Source organism: Misgurnus anguillicaudatus, chromosome 8 (genome assembly GCF_027580225.2).
Source record: "Misgurnus anguillicaudatus chromosome 8, ASM2758022v2, whole genome shotgun sequence".
Taxonomy (NCBI): domain Eukaryota; kingdom Metazoa; phylum Chordata; class Actinopteri; order Cypriniformes; family Cobitidae; genus Misgurnus; species Misgurnus anguillicaudatus.
Genome location: NC_073344.2, coordinates 33,282,967 through 33,310,869, shown reverse-complemented (window position 1 = coordinate 33,310,869; position 27,903 = coordinate 33,282,967). Strand labels below are relative to the sequence as shown.

Here is a 27,903-nt window from a genome sequence, read left to right as displayed (position 1 = left end):
TTTTCGGAAAGAGAGAGTACCTTTTCTGTGCAAACCATGTGTAAATGTATTGTGTGACACATTCAATTTGTTTATAATAAAGGGCGCGCGAGAGAGAGAGAGAGAGGCTGGACACTCACAGTTGGAGTCTTCTGGCAGGACGCATGCGCTCTAGGAGATAAAGCTTCTCCGCTTTCTTTTCGGCAGCTGGCGTGAGCTTCTGGAATTCCAACATGGCAGTAGATGTGGTCAGTATTGCTATGGTGGTCAGTCTCTTCAGCCCAGACCTGGAACCGGTCCAGAACATCACCGACCCGGAGTAACCCGCATCCCTCCGCTCTTAGTGGCACAGCAGACCGGTGTCTCCGTTCACCGGCGCTACACAGGTAAATCTTTCACTTTGTTTGTGTCCAGCTGTCCGCTTATATCGGGGAGAGACAGGGGCCATGCAACCGCACGGACAGCGCTCTCGGACATTCGGACACAGGCCCGATCCAAACAACAACACGCGCTGATTTTGTTCGGCCGAGCTGAAAATGACACGAAATTCTAGTAGTTTGTACACAAGACTTGAAGTTTTATTATTGGGGTAGAGTTTTCTAGTAAGCCAGTATTGAGTCGTTTGTGTGTTGTTTGTCCAGACGAAAGTGACAGAGACGTTTGTACATATCGGCAACATCCAGTATGATCTTATAAATTTTTCTTCACATACTTTATTAGTTTATGCACGAATTAGATAAAGAAATACATAATACCAAATAATAACGTATTAGCATATTGTATAAATCAAATGTTTATTATATTTAAATAAGAAGATTAAAAATAATAACATTACTCATAAACTTACACGAAAAAATACTGTGGTAAAATTCCTATCGATGGTGTTTTTGAACCGTACCGTAGATATTAATAAACGAAGTGTGCATGCAGCCTATTACTAAACTGTATTAAATTAGGACTAAACTATTTTTTCGTCTGGGAAATAATCAAATAAATATCCACTTTTAATAATAAAAAAACAAAGAAAACAAGAAAAACTAAATTAAAATCCATTAGCACTGGTTTACTTCAAATAACAAAGCTATAGTCTCACATTTCTGTCTCTTTTTTCCGCAGTTTGGAGTCGACTAAAGACTTGCTTGCATCTGGCTCGAATGCGGAGCAAGTTCAGCATACAAAAGTGTTTATAATAAAGTCTGTGGAAATCATTTAAATCCCTGCTGTGTGCAACGTCTATCAATCACTTTGTTGATGTCAAGCAATATGATCAGCGGTGTGTATGGTAGGTGACATTTCTCAGTTTCATTTTAAACATGCGATGTGTCTAGCAGCTTGTGACTTGTTTCCTTATGCAATTATTTATGGTTTAGAAATGTCAGCCATGCATATGCATTCGTTATTCTCATATTTTTTGTGTCTTCTGATTGCTACTTATTTAAGTCTTAATACCTTGCATCCAGTGTCTTCCTCTCTCACTCTCCACACTCTCCATTTATTTATTTTCCTATTTAAGCGTTTTTTCCAATCTGTTCTCTCGGATATTTCATTCATGTCGGTCGCGCAGGACTCAGATTGATTTTCATCGTTATGATAGCATTTTCCTGGCTCGCGTCAGGGGAAGGAGAGTTGAGATTGGAGGTTACAGACCGTAATCATGTAGCGCTGTATCTAGGTCCGCTGCGCGCTGACTGCGACTGCTACACGGGCGCCCGCCGCTCTGATGGGATTCTGGCGGGAAATCATCCGTGAGCGCGCAGTGTGGTGGTTGGTTATGTGTGCATAATTTGGACTCGGATGTATTACAAGATGACAGCACTTCATTTTCCAATACTCCTATCTTTCTTTGTCTGTCTGTCGATCTCTCAGTCATCTCTCGCCTTGTCTGTGGTGTTTTTCTGTCAGTATTTGGGGTCACTGAGGTAATCACGCTCTACACGGATAAACTGAAAAGTTTGATAGACTGCTGTGAATGAACAAAACAATCGCTGTACCCTACTTTTCCTACTCACTTTGCCCTGTACGGTTTTTTGTTATGGGAATGTTTCAGTGTGTGGCATAGCCTAGCTACTGTACTAACATGATTGTTGCCTATACACACGTTGTGATCACACTGCTAAAAAGGCTAGCCTACTCCTCCTTGCATTTCAGCTTTTCCTTAATTTTTCATATTTTCTTATATAATGTTTGCTATATAATTAAATTTATAGTGAAGCATCACTAATTTAAAGTCCCACTGTAGTCAATAATTTGATCACTTTAAACGCATCTTTGAGCAGCATATCTGAAAGTTTAACCTGTCACAGTAATTTCTTTATGATTTAAAACAGCTTGAATGTAACTTTAACCCATTGCCTCCTTTAGTATACATGGATCTATGAATATGCATATTAGTCTCCGCCTCTACTCAATCACACAGCCTGGATCATAGATATGAATATGTGAGTCTATTCTGAGTCTATTTGCGTGTGCACAAAATGCAAAATGTAAACCCTCCCCTAAGTGCCTCTTACCCATTTTCTTGTAATTGATGATTTTCTGTCATGCTCTTATGTTTAGTTACAGTAATTTCATAATGGCAATGAAATGGTTATTAGTCAGTAACTAAAATATGTTATTTTCACAAATGTCACGTTAGTCATTTCATTGGTATATTTAACAAATGAAGAGTTGCAAAACGAGATAAATCCGTTTTTAAATTTTTTTGTCAAAACATGTTTATTATTATGTTATCATGTTAATATTTTGTTTTATGGTGCTACTTAGCTGTATTTTTTAAGTTATGAAGGTTTAAATCAAAACAAACCGAACTGCAGTTGAATTGATATTAATTGGAATGCACAACCAAAAAATGAGATTTCTGAGTTGCAACGAAACTCTTCAAATTCAACTACAGTTTTTACTGCAAAACTACAGTGATTGTAAGGGATCACTGCACTGCAAAGAAATAAAACACATGCAAATAGAAAAAACACCAGCAAATCAAGAAAATATTTTCATCAGTTTGACAACACATGCGCTGCAGATACTAGCAACACAAACAAATACCGAAACGCATTGTAAGTACTCACAACACATACAAATACAGAAACGGGTTGCAAATCCTCACAACACAAACAAATACAGGAACACATTGTAAGTACTCACAACACATACAAATACAGAAACGGGTTGCAAATCCTCACAACAAATACAGAAGATGCAGCCTTCCATTTAAGAAACGGCCGTTTTTGGTTCACCTATCATTCGTCCGTGGAGTTTGCGTATAGCTGAAAGTATAACTGAAACTTTTATCTATACATTCAACTCCATGGACGAATGATAAATTAACCGAGGCCGTTTCTCAATTCGAAGGCTGTAGCCTCCGGAGGTCGCATTTGCCTTTTTTTAGAATATTAACAATTATAAAGTTGACTATTATTCTTAGTTAATCGTAAATTATTAATCGTAGATCTCTGCGGAATTCCGCGGATTTAATGCCTGTGATTGACAAGCACACAAAAAAAACGCGCTTGAGCGTGTTTTTATGACCATAACCGTCATTGACGACAAGCACATATACATAGGCTCGCGTGTTTGTGAGTGGCATTGACAAGTACATAAACCCTGCGCGTGCTGTTTGCTGTGATTGTTTTTATGATAGAGAGCACGAACCATTTGATATTTGAGATGAAATTAAATTTACTGCTGAGTTACGATGCATTCACACGGGGCGCAAGCATTAACGCTTAACGGAAGGCTTGTCTGAAGCGTGGCCAACAGCCAATCACAGTGCTCCGGTCTTCCATAAACGTAATTGGCTGGCCCTGCCTAGGTTATTTGCATAAGGCGATCTGACTGGCTGACGCACACATTGCAGCTTGGAAAGTTGATAAATGTTCAACTTCTGCAGCGAGCAACGGCACTGACGCAGCGCCGACGGATCCACAATTCAGTTTGACAACACATGACGTCACCCATTAAAAGTGAATGGGAAGCGTTAACGCTTATGGCCCATGTGAATGCACCATTAAGCAGATCATACTTGTCTCTGTCGTCTATGTGACGCGACAGTCAGCACTCAGCAGCACATCATCATTTCAAAAATGGTGTTCAAGACGAATGCTTTTGTTATATTTAATATAAAGTTTACATTGCGTTGTAAAAATGATGCAATTTTCTTCATACGTGCTTAATTCATAATGAGAACGTATTAACACAAGGTTTTTTATTCTGCTATAATATATAACACTATAAATAATAATATGTGTCATACAAACTATAAATATATCTCGAAATGCACATTTTCTGGTTCATGTTGGTTCCAGTTTAATTCAGAGGACTCTTTATTTTTTAGATGCAATTTTGTAATATTTATAGCTTAAATTCTCTAATATCTTCTAAAAACATTAAAAATCATTCTGCAGAATTCCGCAGATTTTTCCAAAAAATTTCCAGAGAAAAAGCAAAAAAGTCAGTGGCGAATGTAATACTCAGTTAACTCAGTTAAGGCTTGATGACGTATGCAGCCTTAAGATTGAGAAACGGCCCGAAACATTTCCCAGACCGGTGCATCACTTTTTGTGACCGCTCTGAAAATCTTACGTTGTCGTTTGTTCTGCTTGCAGTGCGTTTCTGTATTTGTTCATGTTGTGAGAATTTGCCACGCGTTTCAGTATTTGTATGTGTTGTGAGAATTTGCAGCGCGTTTCAGTATTTGTATGTGTTGTTGTGAGAATTTGCAGCAAGTTTCTGTATTTGATTTTGTTGCGAGTAGGCATGGGCCAGTATAAGATTCTGGCTGTATGATAACCTTTAGTGGAAAAAAAAACACAGTAAAATGTGTTATTTTCAAATGCCAGGTAAAAATAAAGCCTTTAAATTATAATATGCTTTCAAAATATGTATAATATTTTCGTAATGTATATTATATGTAAACATAAAATCAATCACATGATTTAATGAATTTTTTTATAAACGCTGTATCTGCATCGCATGTGTTGTCAAACTGATGATGTTTTCTTGATTTGCTGGTGTTTTTTTCTATTTGCACGTGTTTTCTTTCGTTTAAAGAGGATTTAAAGCCTAAGGTATTTGATGAACATTTAATACATGCCAAGAGCATTCGGTTAATATCATTATCTCATTTTTGACGGAGGTGGCGTTTAGCGGCTTTTGCATCTGGGCTCTTCAATTATTTAACCGAAAATGATGTGTGGAATGCTGAGCAACTTCATGCTTCATAGCAGAAGAGATGAGAGGTTATTAGGGGCTGTATGAGCAAAGTTTATGCTTTTGTCTAACATAGTACAGTGCATAGTGTACAATACATCATTTGTGACATCACTGTAGTTTCAAATACTATTTATGACTGATAGTATGCAAATTGGGGCACAAGGAATGACGTGTACTACAAAGCAGTACAGAGTAACATCAATCACTTAGTGATGTACTTTTCAAAGTCAAACAGAGGGATTCCTCGCATTTAGCATTTTTTTGGCAGAAAAGCAAAAGAGAGTACAGTCATGTATATCAAAGAAGCAGGGGAGTCTCTCATACTAACTCCCTTCATTCTTTTTGAAAGTCAAAAACCATCACCCCTATGTCATTCAGAACCTTTATTGTGTTTAAAATGAATCAATATTGGTGGACGAATAGGCACACATTGGCTGAGGTAAAGACCAGCCGTGAATATTTCAGCCTGTTCAGCCTTTATAGTATCAAAGGTGGCTCTAATGCTGCTTTTGCTCTGTGTTAATTAAATACCACATCAGAGCCGGATAAAGTGGTCGTCGTCATGGCAACCAGCACGCTCCTTGTTTCGGTTCAGGTTATTGGGCTGTGAATCAACAACGGATGCCAAAACTCACGTCCAAAGGTGCTGTTTATACACTCGAAGAAAACACTGGTTTGTTTGAACCTATTGTTGGGTAATATATGGACAAAATGTAGATAAACCCAAACATCGACTATTGGTTCAAAACCATTTGAGCGTATGATATGTAGCAAACACCAAATGCTAATTCATAATTTTATTGTTTTATTCAAAATTTCGCTTTTTTACAGTCAAGATCAAAGCCCCCTTTTTCAATTGTGTAACTGGATTTTGCCGCCTCTCTGCAGCATTAAAGGGATAGTTCACCCAAAAATGAAGTTCTGTCATCTTTTACTCACCCTTATGGTGTTACAAACCTGTATACAATTCTTTGTTCTGATGAACACAAAGGAATGTTTTTAACCAAAACGTTTGTGAGCCCATTCACTTCCATAGTATTCTTTTATCCTACTATGGAAGTGAATGGGGCTCACGAACGGTTTGATTAAAAACATTCCTCAAAATATCTTCATTGATGTTCATCAGAACAAAGAAATTTATACAGGTTTGTAACAACATGAGAGCTATTGAATGATTACAGACTTTTCATTTTTGGGTGAACGATCCCTTTAAAGAAGCTGTGTTAATGCATCTTATTGTGGTTTATGAACCGCCTCTGTTCTGCCTTCTGTAAACAGGTCAGATGTTGATGTTAAACACTGCTTTGTGTCTTATCAGGTCTTCTCTCCCTCTTCCTCCCTCTCTTAACGCACGTTAAAAGATTTACTGACTGAAATGTCTTAACCACCATTTTAAAAGGTAATGAATTATTTTCAAGTAGTCAGAGGAACTGATAAAAATCATAAAAATTAAGCTAATTATCACGTTTACAGCAGCATAGAACGACATTTGTATTATGCATCTTTTTTAATTTATCAGTAATTTTGTCAAATTATGCAAAAGGTGTTAAAAATGATACTAAAAAAGTTATAAAAAGTTAGCTTTAGAAAGACAAAGGATATTTTATATATTTGTGATAAAAACGGATTGGCAAGATGAGAAATTCAAACGTTTAAAAAGCATGCATCAGGGATATTTCAATGCACATTGTGTATTTATGTTGATTTTATGCAATAAAAAATTACATTTTTGCACCATTTTTTATGAAAGTTAGACTGAATGGACATGAAAATGTCAAATGGTGTAACCACCAATTGCGTCAAAGAATGAGAAATATTAAATATTTTATCCACCTTGATGGCATGTAAGCTTTATCATCAAAAAAGGAAAAACATTTTGAAATATAATTTTATTAGTTATTTCTAAATGTAAATGTTTATGCATTGTATAATATTTATCCTGACATATATTGTTTTCTAAATAATCTTTGACAAATGATATATGTTTAAAAAAATCATATTACACTAAACTAGATGATTATATTTGATTTCACATTTTTTATGAATATATCTATATTTTTATTTAAAAAATAATACTAGTTACACCAATTGACATTTTTGCAATTATCCCCCAAATATTCTTTCAAAATGAAATAAAACCAGAAATTTTAGACTTGGTCCTCAAAAAAAGAGAATGTACTGTATGCAAGTAATCTCCAGATTTATTTTATAATTTTAACAATTTACATTTAATTGAACCAAACAGACACAAAATAATTAACCTCACGTCATTGACCCATTTATATAAAAAAAAAGGAAGTCTTCCACCGCAGAATTCTTTTATATTTTGATTTCACAAAACATACAATGACACTGGTAGAAATGTTCATGAATTCTTCTGTACATACACTTATATGTATAATATATGGGTGATTCTCACGAAAACTTGTTTTTAAAAATGTCAAGCATGAAAATGTAAAAATTGCTTAAATTTACTTTTTTTCCCACCAGACATTGAAAAACAAAGTCTGGAGTAAATGGGAACATTAAATTAAAAACTTTTACTTATCATTTAACACTTTTTGTAACATAATTTAAAAAATTAGTCCTAAAAAATCTCATTACCGCAACAGTCAGAAAACATCAACACTGACATATTTTCAAAATGACATGACAAACCTGAAAGAACATAATTTGGAGATTCTGCACATGCATTTAAAATCAAAGTATTATGCTTCTATTAATTAAATTAACATTTAATAAGCATCTGTTGCGGTAATGATAATCTAAATGTCGTGTAAGCATTCTGACAAGACAATATTTCAAATTAACTGTAAAAAAATTATCTTACCTGGTAGCCATCTTGAAGTAACTGGTCCTTGTGCTTGGTCACTCAAAATCAAACTTTATTAAAATTCTGTATGTGTGCTTAAACTGTTCTCAAAAAGTGTTGCGGAGGATGAGAACATCAGGCATGGACACATCATTTTCCTAATTTTTCTTCATTATTATTATACATGAATATTCAGTAAATATTTTTTCTGTCATCTAAAGTAGTCTAGCAAAACATCCATTTAATTTTTTCTTAATATTTTGGACATATATTACAACATAACGCATGTTCAAACATAGCAGGACACATTGCGGTAATGAGAATTTCAGCAGAAAATGAGATAAAATTTACAATTATAAATTCTTATGTTGAAATCACACATTGTGCAAGGTAGAACACAGTATTGTGTTAATTCTGATGCTTTTTAATGTTACTATATTACACATTTTAAAGCTAAAATCATTAGTGCCGTGGTGTTTCAATGGTTTCGTGAGCATCACCCATATACAGATTTTGATGTTTTATCATGTCGATTTGGATTATGCATAACAAGTTAGTGTTAAAGGTGTGCTTTAAGATTTTTTTCAAGTTCAAAACTTGCCCCTGGTTAAAGAAACAGTGCAAATGTAGACTTTCTTCAGTAATAATTTTCTTTTTTTAATATCTCCCTCATGTCTATCCCCACAACACAGAAAACCAGTGTACTGTATGTCTCCTGTCTAAATGTGTATGTGTGTGTGTGAGAGAGAGCACGAGGGATGATTGAGCTGTTTAATATGCTAAAGCCCTATTAAAGGCCGATGTCAGCAGCAGACGGCGTGCGGTCGCCCAGCCTGCCCCAGCCCACTGCTCTGCATTGTGTCTCTAAATGAACACGGTACTGTGTTAATTAGCAGTGGAAAATGGCGTGCGAAATTGAATCGGTCATTGACATGCGTGGCGTTCGTCTCTCATTTAGAGAGATATGAAAGTGATTTAAACCCTAGCTATGTCTTTTATGGAGGTTTTAAATAATCTGTCTGCAGAACAGAGAGAGGAGGGAGAGAAAGGGTAAGGAAGTAAAATAAAAAATATTAAGGTCAGATTTTATCCTATTTTTTTCTAATTCTTACTCAGTTGTTAGATTTAGTCAAATTCTTTTTGATTAAAGGTGTTTTTTAACTAAAAACAATAAATCTGGCCTTATTCACTTTCAGTCTTTCATGTTTCAAGCCTGTTTTGGTTTAACAGCAATGTAAACATGCAGATCAGCGCTGTAGATTCAAATATGACGACACGTCAAAAACATTGAATCTCATTGGTCTCGTGATTGTTATGTGTGTTTTGTTACAAGACATGCAAAAATCAATTTGATTCATCTGTATGTTGCTGTGGATAGACAATGTACTGATGGCTAAATACTAAATATGAATAGCTTTTTCTCACAAATGTATTGTTTAGCTTCAGAAGACATTTATTAACCCACTGGAGTCATCTACACTCTAAAAACAAACAGTGCTAAATAGTACTAAAAGTGGTTCTTGGCTCGTAATCATAGAGGAACCATTTTTAGTGCTATATAGCACCTATGAAGCACCAATGAAGAACCATATGGGGGCCATATAGCACCACTATAGCACTACATATGGCATAGCACTATATGGTTCTACACAGGTGCTACACAGGTACTTCATTGGTGCAATATGGCACTTAAAATGGTTCCTCTATGATTACGAGCCAAGAACCACTTTTAGTACTATTTAGCACCGTTTGTTTTTAGAGTGTAGATTACTTTAATAATGGATTAATTTGCCTTTTGGAGCTTTGCCACATTGACACCCATATAAGATATCATGACTGATATTAATGATATATTATTTGATATTATTTGATAATGTCATACACATCTGGGAAGGGTTAAGGGTGAGTAAATTATGAGATTTTTCATTTGGGTGAAATATTCCTTTAAACATTCCTTGAAAGAATGTTTTTAACAAGCAGATCTGGGGCACCATTCACTTCCCTAGTATTATTTACTGTGGCACTCTGTGGCAAGCATTTATCAAAATATCTTCATTTTTATTCAGCAGAACAATGAAATTTATACAACTTGAGGGTGAGTCTTCATTTTTGGGTGAACTATCCCTTTAAGCACTATAGAAGCACCTTAAAAGCATTACTTATGACTTGTGTGCTATATCCCTTGTATCCCTATACCCCTTAAATTATATCCGTTTTAGTTCTTTTCAATGAACCAGCTAATCCGGTTCACAAGACTGACTGAACTTTATGAATTAGACAGATCCGGTGTACTAACAAGGGGACTAAAGGCCACAGCCTGTAGAGTCATACGCTTATGTGTCTCTTGAGATCGAGGAAAGTAAATAATGTCAGAATTTGCATTATTGCAATGCACTTTCGACAAACGTTTTGTGAGGTCAGAGTTTCGTGTGTGCTTTGGTCAGATTGACCTTTGAGCAGTTATTTAATAATCCGAATTTTCGGCATCATTTTAATATGAGACGACGTGCTGTCCGTCTTCTCTCTTTTCCTCTCTCTCTCTCTCTCTCTCTCTCTCTCTCTCTCTCTCTCTCTGTCTCTCTCTCTCAGCACTCAGCAGGCCAGTGCTGAAAGTCAGGCGTTTTGAAGAGAGGACGTTTAGAGTGAATGGCCCATTCACATTAAAGAAGAATTAGAGGGCTTCCACCCTGCCACTCTCACAATGGTCAAACAGCCTGACACAACAGGAGAACTGTTCACACACACATACATACATACACACAGAGAAAGAGTGTGGTTTTGTATCAATTGCATTTTCTGTTTTATTTATAGATTGATAATATGGTCTCGATCTATGCTGTACTGTAGTTCAGGTCATTTAGTAGAAAGGAGTGCACATACATAATAACAATATTTAGTCCGGCAACATTTACTCACCCTCATTTTGATTTAGATTTAAGTCTCATTGCAGTTTGTGCATATTTTACGAGGTGGCTATTTCGTACGACCAAATTTGTAATTTTTTGTACGATTTGCTTTTGCACCTATGACGGTGGATTTAGGGTATCAATGTATCATTATTGTTTTTTCTAATAACTGTACATGTTTGTACAATTCACTTTGAACAAATTCATACAAATTATTACCGAAGTATAGTCTATTCTTTTATGGATGGGCCGATAAATCAGCCGATGATGCTTGCTATGCTTCTCAATGAATTACAGTGAAATGCCGCTACATCCAAAAGCCAGAGGGCGCTCTCATGCAGAAACTCAATATGGGCTGCAGAAAAAGAACCCAGGAAATGCATATAAGCAAAATATATTCATATATTCAAAACTTTTTAGGTATTTTCATGATAATAAAAAAAATGTATAATGATGTATGTTTGCTTTTTCAAATGCATGTTTTGAACGCAGACTGATCTCACGGAAAGTCGTGTTATAGTCACAATTTTTTTTTTAATTAATCATGTGTCCATGGCACGATATTCAGCTTTTTCCGTGCCTTGACCACGAATGTCTTTTTCGTGTCAGTCGCGTGAATTTCTATAAATAGTTTTTCGTGTCCGTGGCACGACTTTCTTCTTCGTGTGATTTTATGTATTGTTTTCTCATTGTTTTTCCTATTTTCTTACTATTGTCACTTGAGGTTGGGGTTAGAATCACTTTCTTTTACATTTTTAGACATCCAAACCCAAACTCTGACCCCAACTCCAGACGAGAATAGTTTTAAAGCGGAAGAAAAACACATAGAAACCAATAAATTAAAGTACATCCTAACCCAAACCCCAAATCTAACCCCAAGTGACAATGATTTAAAAATAGAAAAAAAGAGAAAACAATACATAAAATGACATGAAACGTGCCATGGACACGAATAAATTAATCAAATTTTTCGTGACGAAGGCTGCGTCCGAAAACTCAAGGCAGTGACTCGTTGCCTCGCTGCCTCATGAGGAAATGGCTTAGGAGGCATGAAGGCAGCTCAGAGAAAGACTTTCGGACACACTTTGAAGGCAGCGTGTTTGAAATATAAACAGAGAGCACCTTTGTGACAACTAATCACATATTTAAAAACTACAATACAAATTTCTCGCTAGAAATCCAATTAAAGGTGTAAAAAGTGAAAATCTACCTTTATTTACACTAAATTTGTGCTCCAGTCGCTTCCTTCGCCGCCATTTTATTTTTTCGAACTCGACCAGGCTCGACCAATCACATTCATATTGTACACCCACGCATAGGTATCTCAGGAGACAGGAAGTAAACCTAACATTGAATTCGGACATGCCTTGATGCCTTCCTGCCTTGGAAAGCTGCCTCAGAATGCAACAATATAGAGGTTTCGGACGCAGCCTATAACACGACTTGCCGTAAGATCATTTAAACGACTCAAAGTAACAATGTTTTTAATTGTACATGTAGGTTGCGCATGCGTGAACAGGAGTATGTACTATGTAAGGCACAAAGGGAATTGCGATTTGTCACAATGTGCGTGGGTAGAACTTCAGCGCATGTGTATGAGTCAAATAAACTATGCTTTGCAAGGATGTCCTTTCACTGTGCACGTACGCTCGCATAATGCATAAAAATACCCATATCTATACCCAGGACTTAAGCCACCTTGTAAAATACACACAAATTTCTGAGAGATCAAAAGAAAGCCTTTTCCCTGTAAACTATTATGTGGCATTCACACCAGACGTTGAAGAGACAGCAAGCGCGAGAGATTTACATGTTAAGTCAATGCAAAGATGCGAATAGGCATCCTGTGGCGCGTTACGCATGCATGGTGCGGTGCGAATGGTGCGAAATGCACAGTGTGGATGGCGCGTTCCACGTGAATTGAGCGTTCAATTGAGTTGAAAAATCTGAACTTTGGCGGATATTCGTGCCGCGTTAACCAATCAGGAGCTTGCTCTAGTAGTGCCGTGATTACAGGGAGAGAGTACACAGTCGCAGAAGCCCCTCCCATGACGCAAATTTCCGTGTGAATGTCTCGAATTACTAGAATTTTATGCGCGGCTTTCACGCACGAATGAAGCAAATAAACGTAAAATGTTCAAGCGTCCAACTACGCACGAATAGGGTGTTTTTGCCGCCTCTACCGCGGCTGGTGTGAACGCACAGTTAAACACTGCTGTGTCATTTATCTGTGGATGAAATATAATTTTGTATTACTAGTTGAGGTCTTTGGTCTGGATTATAAGTGTGTGTGCGTGTGTGTGTGTATTTTGTCTATGTCTGTCTTTTTACTGTTTTGCTGTCGGCAACAGTAATGGGTGTTTAATTACTCAATAAAAGCATTTTATGGATGTAATGTTTGTAGGTGTGTGTGCGCGAGTGTACGTTTGTGTGACATATTGATTTTGCTGCCGGAGAAACCTGAGATTTCACTCAGGACAAGTGAGTCTTACTGTCTGTCGATTTGATTCTGGTTTTAAATAGCAGCCCATATACATTTACATACGCTGACAGTGTGAGCATTGTTTGAAGAGTTTAATTCCCAGTAAGAAGCAAGCAATGAAGTGAAGATCTCTTCTTTTTAAACCAGCTAATGAAACGTCTTCCTCTAGTGTATGGTACACAGCTTTAGAAATCTCTGTGTGTCTGTGTATGTGATGGTCCTTCTCTAGAGGATTTGTGGCCAGAGGGAATATTGGTACAACAGAAAGTCATTCTCTAAAACGCCAACATACACTCATTCGTACACACACACACACACACACACACAAGTACACATACACCAGATCAGCAGCTTTGCTAATGGGATTGTCCAGGTGGTTCTGTACAATACAACCCAAAAGTTCAGACAAACTACAGCTAATATTGGACTTAACAACACATTGCCTTGGGCTTTAGATTAAGTCCAAACAGAATATCACCCATCATTTGGTTTAACACCAGTGAAAAATATGCATATACCAATATCCACTTAAAACCACACAGAATGGCTTAAATAAATAGATGCCTAAATAAATAGTACAGTATAGTACGATAACAGGGATCGACCGATATGGATTTTTCAGTGCCGATGCCGATACCGATTTTTATTTCATCAGCCTTAGCTGGTGACCGATATAGGCTGCCGATTTTCTTGAGCCGATATTTGGAGCCGACACTGCTTTTGATCACTCAATTTACATCATAAAAATTAAGTAAAACAAATGGCATGTTGTTAAAAAGAGATGTTATTATTTTAGTCTAGGACTAGTCTAATCCCTGTCTGGGAAACTGCCCCTAAGAGATGAAAAATAAAAACTCGCTTTGTTCAGCTATGATCAGCTGTTAGGCCGAGTTTTCGATGTTGTCATGGAAAGGTTGGTTGTTTTTAGTCACATGACCTGCAATTGCTTGCGGATTCCAGCACTCTGTCTGTAAATAATGGCGTAAAAAAATCGGCGAACACGGAAGCCATGTATCGGCCGATGCCGATACACATAAAACTCGCAAATATCGGCCCGATATATCGGCCGGCCGATATATTGGTCTATCACTATACGATAATTTACCTTAGTATATTAGTATAAAACTGTCCTAATACTTTATTTACAATAAAAAAAATTGTGTCAATAAACGAATAAATAAAAATTTGCTTATTACAGGCTCTTATGTTTAGATTCAGTATTTTCACTTTAATGGCAATGAAAAGGTTATTAGTCTGTAATAAAAGTGGTTTATTTTTACTTATTTACTTGTTTATTTTTATTTTAATGTTAACAAACTTTAGTAATTTCGGTTGATGTACGCATGCTGTTTTTTAAGTCAATTTTTCTTCCGTGCACTTAGAGGACTTTGCTGAAAAATCAATGTGACGTTTAACGAATTTTGTTAAGAAAGCATATTTCTGAATGGCCTGAGGCCGAGATTAAGCAGATTTGTAGTAAAAGTGTTTGCTAATTGTATAATACATGCTGAGAGCATTTGGTTAATATCATTATCTAATATTTGACGGAGATGAGTTTGCTTAAATGGATTAAAACTAAGTTTCCCAGCCTACCTATTAAAATATAAAGAATATAAATAAAATCTGAATTCTTATAAAACGACGTTATTTTGTGTATTTGGTATAATACAATGTGTTTGCGTGGTTTATGGTTAAAAAACACATTATTATCCACATAGTGTACATTTTTGTAGCTCCAAATTTTAGATCTGTGTCCCTGATTGGCCAGCTAATCTGTACGTTGTAATTGGTCTGAATACCTCTGACGAAAAATGTGACGCTCCTTACCGTGTTTAAAAGATTCGCGCACAATGCAATGTTAACAGGAGTTAACTTACAGGCTGTGAGTCCGAAGCGGGTGGAATTATGATAATGTCAGTTTTGTCTACGTCACCAATCTCAGGAAGTGAACTGTTGCCTACAACCGTGTGTTTGTTGTAGCCCAAGAAAAGAGATTTACGTTGGAGACGATAACTGGCAACATCATTTACTTAAGCGTGTGTACCTTTTGCATATCGTTAACATGTACTAATACACACTTACACACCAAAGAAAATGTAAAATTGTGAATAAGACCATTGGTGCGCTTTAATAGCTCAGCTCAGAAAAAAACTTAAGTGGCTCTGGTTTGGGGGGCAGTACCCAGTACCACCCTGCCCCCCAAACTCCGCCTATGCTGATCATATGCCCTAAAGACATTACGGGTCTCAAAGACCCAAAATATGCATTTATGGTTAAGGGAGACATGAAACCAACAAGCAATTAACTCCATAATAACGCGTTAGCAGCCACACAGAACACGAAAGGAACTAGCAATGCTTTGGTAACCAACCAGAACAAGCAACTTACTCCACCGGCTGTTTTCATTGACTACTCAGAAAATGTGCAGTCTAGTTTATATGTTTTATGTCATCATCTATTGTATTGGTGATACAAATATCAATGTTTCAATGTTCAATTTATGCTGAATCAATTACTACTAATGCATCTCAGGAGTCTCAAATTTTGAAAGGGACCAAAGGAAGTTTAGCTGAAAGACACCTTCAACTCTAGCAGACATTCATTTTATTGTTTTTCTTATTTTTTCTGTTGTTTTTCACCTGTCCTGCTAATATTTTTATATATTATTAACAATAAACCATGATTATTTGTTCCCCTTTTTTGTACAAAAACACAACTCTATAGTTCTACATCTTTTTGATTTAACATTGAAAGCTGAATGACCTTAATGTGTGACTTTGGAACTAATTTATATTAGTAAAAAATGTCCCTAGCCGGTACCCTTTCAAAAAGTACACATTTTAAAGAGTTTATAGTAGGTACCATATTGGTAATGTTAACATATTGGTGCCTTAATTGTACATATTAGGAACTTTTTGAAGGGTACTGCCCCAGTGAGAGATTGGGGCCAGTTTTTGACCATTTTTTCTCACAGTGTAGTGAACAGTGGCTGTTTTTTTCCCAAAATTTTGAGTGTGTGTGTTTGGTGTAAATCCAGCCTTTTCCCCATGAGAGAGTACATAGTGACCTCAAGTCTTGTGTATTGATCAGACGAGATTTGCTACTTGATAGAATTGAATGTAATTGGGCAGTTTTTAATTGAGATAGATAGAACATGTAAATTTTCCTCCATTAGTTCAAAATCAATATCCATCTGCTGTGATATGGAGTATATGTCTCTTAGTTTGTTTTATTTCGCCTATTGTATTTCAGCATAATGCTTGGATTGTTTCGGATGCATAAGACTTCCACTTGTAAAGTCAGATGAACTCCAAAGCAATGATGTATTGATCCCACCTTTAAACATTCCTAGTATTTAAAAATGTTTTTATTTTACATTTAAGCATTTGGCAGACACCGACTTACAGTTCATTACAAGCTATACATTTTACCAGCACGTGTGATCCCTGGGATCGAACCTATGATCTTTTCTTTAAACTGTGTTATATTTTTTGTGTTATATTTTAATATTTCTCTTTCTGTGTTCTGTTTTCCTTCTGATCGCTCTCTTTCCATTTAGCCATATGCCAAAGTTCAAAGCCAAAGAAAAGTCCTTTGTATTATAAACGAAAATCTAGTCACGCTGTTGTGTGTGTGTGTGTGTGTGGAGCTATAATGACAGAGATACGGTATTTTTAGGGGTGACATCTGTCATCGGGTTCAGTTGCTAATGCCGAGAGCAACGTTATTGATCAATCATTATTACAGTATGCTGAAATATTATGTTCCCGTGTGGTGTGTGCAAGTCAATGAAGCCACGAGAGAAACAGAGGGAGTGTAATATGAGGTTTCTTGATTACATTAAAGAGCTTTTATTTTATCCACTTGAGATGAAGCCTTCTGCTGTGTCTCAGCATCAGACCCTAATGATATCATCTGAGAGCTATTCTTGATGTGTGTGTGTGTGCGCGCGCGCGTGTGTGTGTGATTCAAGAGCTATCAGTCCGCTGCTGAATTTAAACTTCATCATTAATCTAGCTCATTTTGTGAAATTAAAGATCATGAAATATACATATACTGGTGTGTTTGTAAGATCTAGATTTGCCACTGGAATATATTACTGTAAAAAATATTTTTGTTTCTTCATTTGGCAACATTTTTGCAGGCAAAACCCATGCAAGTTAGCATATTAGCACTTCCGTTTCGATCGTACCGAAATCAATGTTTTTTTTAATGGAGTTTCGGTTAAACTCCTTAAATTTTCACGATTTATTCTACAACATAAAACACACCAGTAACACCCTTACTCGTGACTTTTTAAAGCTTTAGGGCCCTATTTTAACGATCTAAGCGCATTGTCTAAAGCGCATGGCCACGGTCTAAACAGGCGTGTCGGATTCCACTTTTGCTAATTTAACGACGGGAAAAATGGTTTATGCGCCAAGCGCACGACCTAAAAGGGTTGTTCCTATTCTCCTAATGAGTAATGGGTGTGTTTTGGGTGTAACGTGCAATAAACCAATGAGAGTCTGGCGCCATGCCTAATCTCTATTTAGAAAGCTGTATTTGTAATCTGAAAAACTAAGCGGAGGAAGAAGACCACCTGTTTAAGAATAATGTTAAAAATTGTGTTGTTTTCATTTTTATTGAAATTGTTATTTTTTTGGATTAAAACCTTTAAAAAAAACGTTTTCTTTCAGTCATAGAAGTAAAAATAGCAGCCTTTTATTGCTGTAAATGTATTGATATCCTAATCATTGTATTCTCATACAATAATTTGCAAATATGCAAGAAGGTTTGTACTCTAAAAATACTTTATTTGTAACAAACAAGAGATATTACAAACAAAGAGAATTTACAAACGTGCGAGGAGCCGTTTCAGCACTCGGACAGTGACATGTTATTTTTTTTTAAAAAGCATTACTTAAAAATGTTTCTCATCTCAGCATATCCACAGGTACAGAGTCATCATATACAATAAATCCATAGGGTAGCATTTAAAAACAGTTGCATTTGTTTAAAGCAAAGCATTTATTTACTTAACAGGCTACAGGTGAAGCAGCTCTTTATGCCTTCTAACATCTCATCTGTCCTCATTTATGTCCAAGAGAATAATAATAATTTACATTTTAATCCTTTAATTTTTCATATTTAAAAGCATTTTTGTGCTGCTGCACATCCATGTATGTGATAAGCAAACCCGCCTTGTCGTCCAGTTTATAGACGCATATTACTAACGAGCTCTTTAAATAACAAAAACCATATTGCGCCATTGACTTTAGACTTAAGACTAGGTTTTTGTTGCTCAATGGGGTAGTCTATTTTAGTTGCTGAACACACCTCGTTTTTAGACCAGAACGCCCATGGGAGCAAAATTGGGCGCAGATGCATTTGCTATTTAAACAATGTGCCGCTTAATGTGAAAATGATAATTGCGCCGTGTTGAAACTAGCAAAAGACACTTGCGTCGCGCATTGCGCTGCTTTGCGCCGCATTGCGCTGGGTGTATGATAGAGCTCTTAAGTGTCTTTAAAATGCCGGTTGCTAACAAGTTCCTACATGGGACTACAGACTTGATTGGGACTGTATATGCCATCACACGTGAAAATTTTAAAAACAACACAACCTGGTACAATTCCCAACAAAGATTCATATACTCATATTTCCTCATGCGTAAACATGTTTTCAAATGTGTTTCATAAAGTTTATATCTTTTCACACTGCGCTTTTCCCTGGTTATCTACGTTCTAAACGCTACTTTTAACCCTAGGTTAAGGAGTGTTTGACACTTGTAATTTAGAAGCAGGGTTATCCCTGAAATTAACCTAGTTACCCCTGATTTTCTGGGGTTAACACCGCATTGCGGTGCCAAACGCTTGCAGTATGAAACGAAACACGGTTAGAATGTTTTGACTCAATGCTTAGCAATGGACAGCCAATTAGAAACGGAAAAGCACATAACTCATATCGCCATCTATGTACTGAAAACACCTGAATTAGAGTAAAAACACATCCCGGGAGGCTTAAAATAGCCAAGAAAGATTAACGATGCGACCTGTTGTCATCACAGCGCGAGTCAATCAGTTATTATAAACGTTAACCTATAGGACTACACAGTGTGAATCATCAGGTTATGAATACCCAGGGTTATCTTAACCCCTGGTTTAGTATTAACATTGTGAAACGTGAAACAGATAACCCAGGATTCCGTTAACCTGGGATTTACAATAATCCAGGGTTAACTTTTCCAGTGTGAAAGGCCCTTTTGAAAGAGCTTTCAGAAGCTTGATGGTGGTGATGATGTTGAGAGACCAAGGTGTAGTTCACTGAAAATTTGATGAGAAAAGTTTAGGGTTCGTACTAAAATACAAAAATATTGGCTTGCGGAAAAACTGAGCTCGGTTTGTGGCATTAGCTGGGTTTCCATCACCCTAATTTTATGCACATTTTGAAGTATCGCATAAGAAACGAGTGATAGAGACCCCATATTTCGAATAAAAAAATTTGATTTGCAAAAAAGTTTTTACGCTTGCTTGAGGTCTTTTTTGACTTGTGCGAAAAATGTAGCCTAAATGCAAATAGTGGGAGATGGAAACGCATTAGAGAAAAATTCTGTCATAGCGAACATCTAATTGTCTAGCTGTATCACCTGACGTTGTCGTCTTATGTGGCTTGACGTTGTCGTAATGCCCTTGCTGCTAGCGCCTGCATCAAAAATTATGCATTTCATCTTCTGTTGTTTAATTTACTATTGGTAACTAGATTGCTCAAAACAACTGGATGGAAATGCAACTAATTCGCGTTTGTTTTTCTTTTTTTGCAAATTTTGAAATGATCTGCTTCATGTTTGGATGGAATCCCAGCTAATGTTGAGAGCTAATGTCTTAAGCCTGGGATACACTGCACGATTATTGGCTGTCCCAGACGAAATATTGGCATCATGAAACAATCGTTGCGATTTCTGTGATCGTGGCTCTTCTTAGGTGGTCCTATGTCGTACAGTGAGAGAGGTTCAAATACGGCCGTTTTCCTGTTCTTGTATTCAAAGATAGCCTACGATAGTAGGTTCCTGACAGTCTCAGAAATTTGGCATGATCACTGCACAGTGTGTTTGCTACTACGACCTGCATACTGGTATTTGTGTACCACGAGCGCATGCTGGTGAAGTTGCGCCAACATGTGACGCAGCCGCCAAAGCTTCCGTGTCATCATCGTACAGTCTACATGCCTGTCGTACCCGAGTTTAAACGATCCATGTTGCACAATGTGATAAGGTAATGAACTTATAGGAGGGCAAAAATTCTGCAGTGTATTCTGGGCTTAAGATGCAAGAGACTTTTTCATTTACTCACCATTTAATCTCATTGATGTATGGGAGAAATTATTTAGATATTAAAGAAATCTTATTTGTGATTTTCTTTAAGCAAGGGTACACTAAAAATAGTATTTTTCCTACGTTTGTTTGTGATGTAATTTATATTTTTATATTTCAGTGAGCTTCATCTAATGTTAAAACAAAATAATGTGTTTGATAATTGTTTTCTTTATTTCACCGGCAGGCGTGACGATGCAGTGGAGCCCTGAACATTCACAGTGGGCGGAGCAACACTATGACATCACCTCCACTACTCGCTCTCCAGGGCGTAAGATTGAAGTACTTAGAGATCCGAGGTTAACAAGTTCGTCTTCTGCTGCAGCATACCAGCATTCTTGGGCGAACGATGACATTTCGGCTCTGACTGCCTCAAACCTCCTCAAGAGATATGCAGAGAGATATTCTGCCATTCTGGATCTACCTTGTGAAAGCGGACTTATGGGATATCATGACGCGGCTATTTCCGTTAGCGTCAGTGCACCAGGTGTTGTGAATAACGGCCCTCCTCTTCTTAACGGACGAAAGATAGAGACGGAGCCTTGGCTGGAGAGTGTGTATACCCCGTTGGGTTGCGTTCCCGAACTTCTTCCTAAAGCGCCGCTAAGTGTGTCCGATGTGTCTGTGAGTGTGTGTAACTCGCCTGTTATAGGCAACGGGAGCCTGTCGGAATCTTTTTCCAGCGGTAATTGCACCGGTCAGCCTGGAAATCAAGAATACAGCAGCGCCCCATACAGCACTACCTACCTGCAACCTGTAGGTACATACGGTGGCTCTCTTTTCCACCCTACCCCTTCCCATGCCAGTCTGGTGCCAGGCTACAGTGCTAACCCTTCGCCTAACCTAGCCACGTACAGTTACCCAAACACTCGCTACCCTTCCCAGGGTGTCCTTCCTCCTGGCTACAGCCCTCCCCCTGCTCCTTCAGGGTACCTGCCCCCAGGTATATCTCCTTCTAATCCCTTGCCAGCTGCAGGATACTCATACCCAACCACCAATCTTGGACTGAATGTCTCTGAAGGTGATTCCCCAAGAACCAGCCTCACCAAGACGTATTACCCAGCAACCCAGGGTGAGATTAGCGTCTTTGAGGAATTTAGTTTTCCCGGTAACTCCAATTCTGACTCTAGGTCTGAAGGCAGTCCCCTCTACAGGCCCTCGGGGGACAACACAGTGGACAAGCAAACTGGGTTCAGTCAATCGGCAGATGTCACAACCTCATCGTTCAAGCGGCCCAATCATGAAGACTCTCTCAGAAGCCTGGAGTCTCTTACCGTAGCCATGATTGGACAGAACAACGGAACCTCAGCATCTGCTGTTTCTTCTCACCAACACCTCTGCCTCGACACGAACACACCATGCTGAGCGCTTATGCTCACGTTCTAACCGCGATGCTTGAGCTGATCGTGTGTGAGAGCTCCCCTAGTGGACTGGTGATAAAAGGGAGGGACTTGCTTAAAGCCATAGTGTAGGGGCTCAATCAGGGGGCTTCGAAGCACAACGGCATCAGTAAAAATCTGTCCAAGAGGTTGTTCTGATTGTTGAACAGATGCTTAAAAGGATATGAGCCTGGTTTCACCTTTATCCTACCTGGAAGAGGACAATAATGTTTAAGCCCCCTCTAAGATAAGCCTAACAAGATACTGACCTCCTCATTTAGATGAAAACCGAAAAGACACATCGGTAAATCTTACACGACGGACACATATATCTGAGTTCGAGCGATGGTGAGCGTTTACTCCTCCGTTTTGACACATCCACGTTCTGGGGAGCACAGCAAAGAAATTAATGGATGTGTTATGGGTGCCATGGAGATAAGAAGTCACAGTAACAGATGTGGTAGTTGGACTCTAGCTTGGTTGACCATATTGCCATGGTGTACATCCTGTGTGTGTGTGTGGCCTTGTAATGGTTATTTATGTGGTGAGCTTTAATTGTAACTCCAGTTCCTTTATTTTCAGTGGAGAACTGACAGATCCTGGCCATTAATAGATTCTACGTCTGTGTGCGTGTGAGAGTGATAAAACCTCAGGAAAGTGTCTGATATAAATGATTTGTGTGTGTGAGAGAGACAGAGACAGAGAGAAAGAGAGTATCTCCACATACCACAAATCCCAATTCAGTCCACTTCAGTAAACTAGGTGGTCAAAAGCAAACCGTTTTTGCTTATTGATTTGTTTGTATGCACTTTCATAAGTCCATTTACACTAATGTTTAAACTTTGCGGCACTTTCAGCATTGCTTTTTGCTCTGGAAGTGTAAGCGTCCCAACACAGAAACACCTTAGGAGGTGGATGGAGAATTTAAATTGACATGAATAAAAACACAGCCTCCTTTTCATTTGCATCATATATTGGTTAACCAATAAGTGTGAGTTTGGGATGGGTTTGTGAATCCTTTTTAAAAACAATTATTTTTGAAGTTTTGTGTGATGCAGAAATGAACCACATGAAAAAATACTCTAGTATCCTTAATATGTACTATAGTAAACTGTAGTAAATTTTAGTATGCTTTAGTATATTATAGTAATAACTACACTTTGTTAAAGGTGCCGTAGAATGTAAAACTGTATTTACCTAGGCATAGATGAATAATAAGAGTTCTGTATAAGGTAAAGACATATCCTGCGCCTCAAACCTCCTACATGCAATAGACAGCTGGAAAACAGGCCAATCTCAACATAACACCAACTGTGATGTTACAGTCGAGATGTACGCCCCAACATTAAATTACACATTAAATTAAGTACAATATTGTTACAATGCTAAAAATCAAGTTTTGATTTTTGAGTTAACGCTTTATGCTAGTTAATGCTATATGCTAGCATTTAGGCTGAAGTTCTACTACACTGAATTGTGAACAATTACTCAATTTTTTTGGGGTAAGTTGTTGCAGTCGGTTTATTTAAGCTACATTTAAACAAAAGTTTTTTTGTTTTGTTTTGTTTGTCTAATTTTTTTTTAAATGTAGCTTAAATAAATTGATTGCAACTTACCTTAAAAAATTGAGTACATTGATTGAATCATTTTTTTCAGTGTATTGACAGAAAGAAATATCTGTTAACAATCTCCGAAAAATTGATTATTCCTTACATTCTGTAACTTCGTCTGATACAGGCTCAGGCTCAAATATAAGGTCTGTTTACACACACACAGGGGTGCGTTTCCCGAACAACGACGTAACTCGCTGCTGAACCACCATAGTACGATGCATAATTGAAGAAACGAACTACCTTTTCACGACTGTTTCCCGAAAGCATAGTAACTTTGTCGCACATTAGTCGTTTAAACCATGTTGGTTCAACAACATAGTTGATAATGTCACGTGGAAGGTGAAGTACTAATTAATCTGTGCAAATCGATTTAATGTCAGATTACTGCTGTAATTGCATCGAAAGACTGATTTAGTTATCGTGATTTAGTTATCTGTTGTTTATTTTCAAGATATTTAATTCACGCGTAAGTTCCGTCTCCCAGGGATTCCCCAGGGTCTTAAAGCTCGTAGTTCTGCGCACATGCGCAGTTTTCAAATGCAGCGCTTTAACTCTGTTTACAAACTTAAAGACGTAAAATAAATTTTTATATATTTAGAATGATGGATATAGACTGTACTACATGTTTTTTTGCTTATTTTGTTCAAAAGAATGATCAACGTAAGTCTACATATTATAATAACAAGGAACAATGCTTCTACTGACAAGTTTGCGATGCAACTTGTGAATGTTCGTTTGAACTATGGTTTCGGGAAACACCAAATCGTTGAACTTTGTCAGTAATGACAAAACTTACGACAGTAGTTGGCTAACGATGCTTCTGGGAAACGCACCCCTGAGCTACTGAAGGAGCTGCTATGTGAAACAGCCAATCAGAGCAGAGCTCAAAATTATTATTCATGACCCTTTCAAATAAAGTAATACATGAACATTTCATTCTAACGGCAAATTCTACAATTGTACACGGACGTGTAAAACCGTCTCTCGATATATTTTGCACTTAATAAAGCAACATACCTTCTATGTAGGTATCAGAGAACAATTTAACTGATTATTTCAATAAATTCTTTGGCACTTTTAATGTAGTAACTTGAAAAACTATAGTAAATACTCTAGTATGCGTTAATATTTACTAAGGGTGTCACGATTTTATTTTAAATCGAGATAGATCCAAATTAAGTCACAACCTCAAACTTCGAATTAAAAAATGAAATCGTTGACGCTGCCACGCGCGTGCACAGCAGAGCGGCATCTGTGCCAGGACCGATTGTTTCTTTGAACTGAGATCTGTTTAAGTTTCACAACAACTTATTTTAATTGCTTAAGAGTTATGAAAACAGTATTTAAACATGATTTATTGTGGTATAGTCTCACTATCTCATCTGATGGTAATAAAAGCGTGTTTTTAAGGTGCAAAGTACTGACAGATCTAACAGGAAGTTTCGTTTTATCAGGTATGGGCATGCACCATATTTTTCCACTGGCAGCACAACTAACATGGCAGGGCATCTCCGGGTTCAAGGCCAGATATTATATTTCATAAAAGTCTAGTCTAAAAATGGTAACCTGTTCTTAAAAAAAAAAACAGAGAATCGAATCGAACCGTGACCTTAGAATCGAAAATGTAACCGAATCGAGGATTTGGAGAATCGTGACACCCCTAATATTTACTATGGTAAGGTTTCAAAACATTATAGGATCTAGGAATTTTATCACAATTGTTATAGTAAACTACAGTATTTTTTCATGTGGGGACACACAGCAGGTTTAGTGGAAACAGCAATTCTTATACTAAGTATACTCTCATATACTGTATACTGTAGTGTTATTCAATCTGTAGCATTCATTAAGCATCCATATATGCGTATACCCTAGCGCATTTTCCTGCGGCCGGCTAATGTTTTCAATCGTTTCCAATGCTACGCTTTTGAGAAACGCCAACATAGTTCACGTACATGTAGGACAATCTGACCGCCAATCTGAAAACGCCAGGCGACGGCAACTGCGGGCGCTTGCTAGCGTTTCTTTAGGTAAGCGCTTTGGTTGATTTGATACTTCTGATTTGTTTATCAGTTGTTATAGAATGCCCCATTTTGTTATTGTGGTATTTAGGGATCGACCGATATGGATTTTTCAGTGCCGATGCCGATTTTTGTTTCATCAGCCTTAGCCGATGACCGATACAGGCTGCCGATTTTCTTGAGCCGATATTTGGAGCCGATACTGCTTTTGCTCACTCAATTTACATCATAAAAATTATGTAAAAAAAATGGCATGTTGTTAAAAAGAGATGTAATTAGTTTGGACAGACATCTATTTTAGTCTAGGACTAGTCTAATCCCTGTCTGGGAAACTGCCCCATAGAGATGAGAAATAAAAACCCGCTTTGTTCAGCTCTGATCAGCTGTTAGGCCGAGTTTTCGATGTTGTCATGGAAAGGTTGGTTGTTTTTAGTCACATGACCTGCAATTGATTGCGGATTCCAGCACTCTGTCTGTAAATAATGCAGTAAAAAATCGGCGAACACGGAAGCCATGTATCGGCCGATGCCGATACACATAAAACTCGCAAATATCGGCCCGATATATCGGCCCCTCCTTCACTGTGATTAGACGGCTTAGTGAAAAGTGACATTGACAAGCTGAGCGTTTCACCAAAAGTTGAACATTTTTCAAATGTAGGCGCTCATCGCGGCAGAAAAAACGCTGGCTGCTTCCATTGAGAACTACTGAAAACATATGCCGGCCACATGCGTAAACACCTTGCTGTACACGCCCCCCTTAGCTGAAAAATCTGCAAAGCGCCCGCAGTCGGCATTCGCCTGCCACTTTCAGCCACGTTTAAACGCTTTGGTGTACATGGGGGCATACTGTCGAAATATTATGGACTGTTTTTGAAACATTGGCCACGCAAATTAAGCAATATTTGCAAAGGGAAACCAATTTGGATAATTTTTGCCAAAATAAAACATTGCTATAAGCACCAAGTGTGAAAATGCTCAGTGAGAAAGAGAGAGTGATATATAGAGAGCTAGATGTTCAACTTAAGGCTTCGTGCAAAAAGGGAATTAAGATGCTTGTTTATCAAAGTAAATCGCCAAAGCTGCAGTGTGGGAGCCAACTCGCATGGAGATGTTCAGCCAAAACGACTCCCTCCATGTGAATGCATGAGGGTCGATTTTATTTCCATGCTGTTTCAGTTCAGGAGGGGAATTGACTTCATTCCAGGAGACAAATGGAAGGAATTCCTTGAAAAGGCTGCTTAAAGATCTATTGGGTTGAAATTGAACTGCGAATTGAACCAAATTGAATTTCCTCTGCTGAATTGAATGGAACAGACCTCGGTCTTTTTGATGCAATGGGGAGTGTCGCTGTATTGTTTCTGTGCTATTACTGTGTTATCACATTCTCTGCCTGCTCATCATAACTTTCCTGTTGATAGCAAACTTTAAAACTAAAATGTGACAGTTACATAAGATATTGTGTAATTTTGTTGAGTGATAAGGACACATACACCTACTCACATTTATACCATTTTCTAGGTGAAAGCACAGGCGCTCCTTAACTGTTTTTCAACCAAAAGTGCCATTTATATTTTATTTTTAAAATGTTTTCTTCCACCTCATGTCATCTGTAGGGATTTTACTGTTTCAGTCTGGCTGCAGCTTTATTGTTGCATCTAGATTTTTCAGCAACTAAAGAGGACTTTTGAATTTTCTCTATCAAACCATCTATCTTGTTAAAGGGATAGTTCACCCAAAAATGAAAATTCTGAAAATCAAGTTCTAAACCTGAGTTTATTTCATCTGTTCTTTATTTAAACACAAAAGAAGATATTTTGATAAATTATGTAAACACACAGTTGACGGTACACCTTGACTTCCACAGTATTTGTTTTTACTTACCACAATTTATCAAAATATTTTCTTTTGTGTTCAGCAGAATAAAGAAAGTCATATAGGTTTAAAACAAAATGAGGGTGAGTACACAAGATATTTAATATTAACAAGATTGCAACGGTCAGAATTGCCGCTCTAATCCCGCCTCCCAGTAAAAAGAGCCAATCATCAACCATTAAATAATGGAAACCTTTTTCAAAGTGACCTTGCGCATGCACAAAATGTACAGGTCTTGCTCTAACAAGACCTGAAGGCGTTGCAAAAATGGCGTC

General features: G+C 37.5%; 1 protein-coding gene across 2 annotated transcripts; it reads left to right on the top strand.

Moving 5' to 3' along the window:
* Positions 1-79: 79 nt before the first annotated feature.
* LOC129450951 (fidgetin) lies at positions 80-26,799 on the top strand. Of its 2 annotated transcripts, XM_073870727.1 has the most exons (3): positions 80-365; positions 1,096-1,261; positions 20,929-26,799. In XM_073870727.1, exons 2-3 carry the CDS (start codon positions 1,231-1,233, stop codon positions 22,104-22,106), a joined length of 1,209 nt encoding a protein of 402 aa, XP_073726828.1. In that variant the 5' UTR covers positions 80-365; positions 1,096-1,230; the 3' UTR covers positions 22,107-26,799. The 2 variants fall into 2 exon arrangements, with proteins under 2 accessions (XP_073726828.1, XP_073726829.1); XM_073870728.1 differs by lacking the exons at positions 80-365; positions 1,096-1,261 and adding an exon at positions 1,737-1,898.
* The last annotated feature ends 1,104 nt before the right edge of the window (positions 26,800-27,903 follow it).

What these genes read in the sequence shown, in the direction of transcription:
- LOC129450951 (XM_073870727.1), top strand. Translation starts at nt 1,231, where the DNA reads ATGTCAAGCAATATGATCAGCGGTGTGTATG. An exon ending in TATGATCAGCGGTGTGTATG is followed by an intron (nt 1,262 to 20,928) that starts GTAGGTGACATT and finishes TTTCACCGGCAG; the next exon opens with GCGTGACGATGCAGTGGAGC.